Source organism: Chrysochloris asiatica, unplaced genomic scaffold, assembly GCF_000296735.1.
Source record: "Chrysochloris asiatica unplaced genomic scaffold, ChrAsi1.0 scaffold00257, whole genome shotgun sequence".
Taxonomy (NCBI): domain Eukaryota; kingdom Metazoa; phylum Chordata; class Mammalia; order Afrosoricida; family Chrysochloridae; genus Chrysochloris; species Chrysochloris asiatica.
The window spans coordinates 2,875,394-2,877,672 of record NW_006408775.1 but is presented as its reverse complement, the minus strand read 5'-3'; the positions used below and the strand labels follow the sequence as shown (position 1 = coordinate 2,877,672).

The following is a 2,279-nucleotide window of genomic DNA, read 5'->3' as shown; positions in this document are numbered from 1 at the left end:
TTTGTATCAGGTTGTTGTTGTTAAGTGCCATCAAGTCAGTTCCAACCCACAGCAACGCTGTATAGGGTTTCAAAGCAGCAAATGGTGAGCTTGAACCACCGACCTTGCAAACCAACTTTGCAGTCCAGAGCATTAATCCACAGTGCCACATCAGGTAGCTTTGACAAAACAAAGCTCAATTGGTGAAAAAGAGCTTTTTGTGGAAAAAGAGCTTTCATCAGGTAGAAAACTGTTTTTTGCTGATCACTTTTCTTAGAGCCTCTTTCAAGTCCTTGTTCCTCAGACTGTAGATGAAAGGGTTCAGCATGGGGGTCACCACCGTGTACAACACAGTAGCTGCGGTGTCTTTCTCAGCTGAGTGGGAGGATGAAGGGTTGAGGTACACAGCAATGATGGTGCCATAGAAGAGGGAAACCACAGCCAGGTGGGAGCCACAGGTGGAGAAGGCTTTCCATTTTCCCTTTGTGGATGGGACTCTCAGCACAGCACAGGTGATGCAAATATAGGAAACCAGGATGCAAACAAATGGGATGATGACTGTAAGGGCCCCCTCAGTAAGAATCATCATCTCATTGAGGTATGTGTCAGAGCAGGAGAGCTTCAGGAGAGGAGGCACATCACAGAAGAAGTTGGGAATTGTGTTGTCTGCACAGAATGAGAGTCGAGACATCAGGATTGTATGCAAAAGAGCATTCAGATTAGTAATGGTCCAAGGCCCACTGACTAACAGGGCACAGAGCTGAGGGGTCATCTTTGTTGTGTAGTGTAAGGGATGGCATACAGCAACAAAGCGGTCATAGGCCATCACAGCCAGGAGGAAATTGTCCATGTTCCCAAACACACTGAAAAAATACATCTGGATGAGACACCCAGAGAAGGAGATGGACTGACTCTCAAGTATGTGATTGATCAGCATCTTGGGGACAGTGGTGGAGGAGAAGCAGACATCCACGAAGGACAGGTTGCTGAGGAAGAAGTACATGGGGGTGTGCAGGTGGGAGTCAGTACTGATGGCCAGGATGATGAGCAGGTTTCCCAGGACTGTGGCCAGGGACATGCTCAGGAAGAACACGAACAAAAGCTGCCGCTGCTGGGGTTGCCTGGCGAGCCCTAGAAGGAGAAACTCAGAGACACACGACTGGTTTGCCCCACTCATGGGTCTAGTTCCAGATGCAGAGGAGAAACCTAGGAACTAATAGAACAAGTCAGCCTCCAGTCTTGGTCTTACTTTATCAGATTTGCTCAGTCACTATCACCCCAGCCCCTACACCCTTTTATGGTTCCCCATCTTATATGATGCTGGTCCCACTTGAGTCATCCTTTTGATATTATAGTGCATAACATAAAACACACAGAGAGATATAGTCATCTCTTGTTTGTGACTGTGTATGTCTCTTTCAACATTTCCTAGTCATTTCTTCATGCCTCGGTAGCTCATAAAAAGAGAAGAAAAACAGCTGATTAGCTAAGATCCGCTAATATATTCAGGACTCCTGTTCTTGTTCCTGCAAGATTTAAGAGCCGAAGTTCCTAAAAGAGCTTCATGTCTTAATAAGCAAATACTGAAAAGTTTTACCTGCCGTAATCTTACCTGAGGGAGGTTGGTTCTGTAGCTACCATGTGTTCTTCACCTCTGTATGACTGCCCAATGCTTCCCTTGATGGTGGGCATTGGAAAGTCTTGGGAGTATGGGCAGTACCTGAGCAAATGAGGAGCAAGGATTCATGGTCTAAGCTCTCTGTGCAAGAAAGACATTTTGGGGAAGTCACAGAGCAGGAATTTAGAGGAGTCTCCATGGCCATTTGGGCCAGATTCCCTGAGAGCCTCATTAGAGACAAGAACAGAGTAATTGTCCCACTAAGCTTTAGCCCCTTTAGACCAAACACATAATGATGACAAAGAGTATTATGTAACTCCTAAGTCTGAACTTAAGGAGCTCTGGTAGCATAGTGGTTATGAATTGGGCTGCGAACCACAAGGTCAGCAGTTTGAAACTACCAGCTGTTCCGTGGAAGAAAGATGAGGCTTTCTGCTCCTGTAAAGATTTACAGCCTCGGAAACCCTGTACAGGGTCACTACGAGTCAGAACCGACTCCATGGTACTTAACAACAACAACAACAACAAGTCTGGACTTGTAGGTGCAACCATCTTGCTAGATGTAAGTCCCAAATAAAATCCCCTGGAACCTCAAATCTCATTACTTTGCTGATCTTGGCTTATGCCTAAGTATTTGGAAATAATTTTCTTCGTACTTTCTAATTTTAGAAACTTGGCTTAT

The 2,279-nt window shown here is 45.5% G+C and overlaps 1 protein-coding gene across 1 annotated transcript; it reads right to left on the bottom strand.

Annotated features, from left to right (window-relative positions):
- Nucleotides 1–217: 217 nt before the first annotated feature.
- On the bottom strand, nt 218–1,156 carry LOC102822922 (olfactory receptor 1F1-like). Its single transcript, XM_006873987.1, has one exon. The coding sequence runs from the start codon at nt 1,154–1,156 to the stop codon at nt 218–220; it is 939 nt and encodes a 312-aa protein (XP_006874049.1).
- Between the last annotated feature and the right edge of the window lie 1,123 nt (nt 1,157–2,279).

Excerpts from the sequence above, each read along its gene's own strand:
- LOC102822922 (XM_006873987.1), bottom strand. The coding sequence starts at position 1,156 with ATGAGTGGGGCAAACCAGTCGTGTGTCTCTGAGTTTCTCCTTCTAGGG.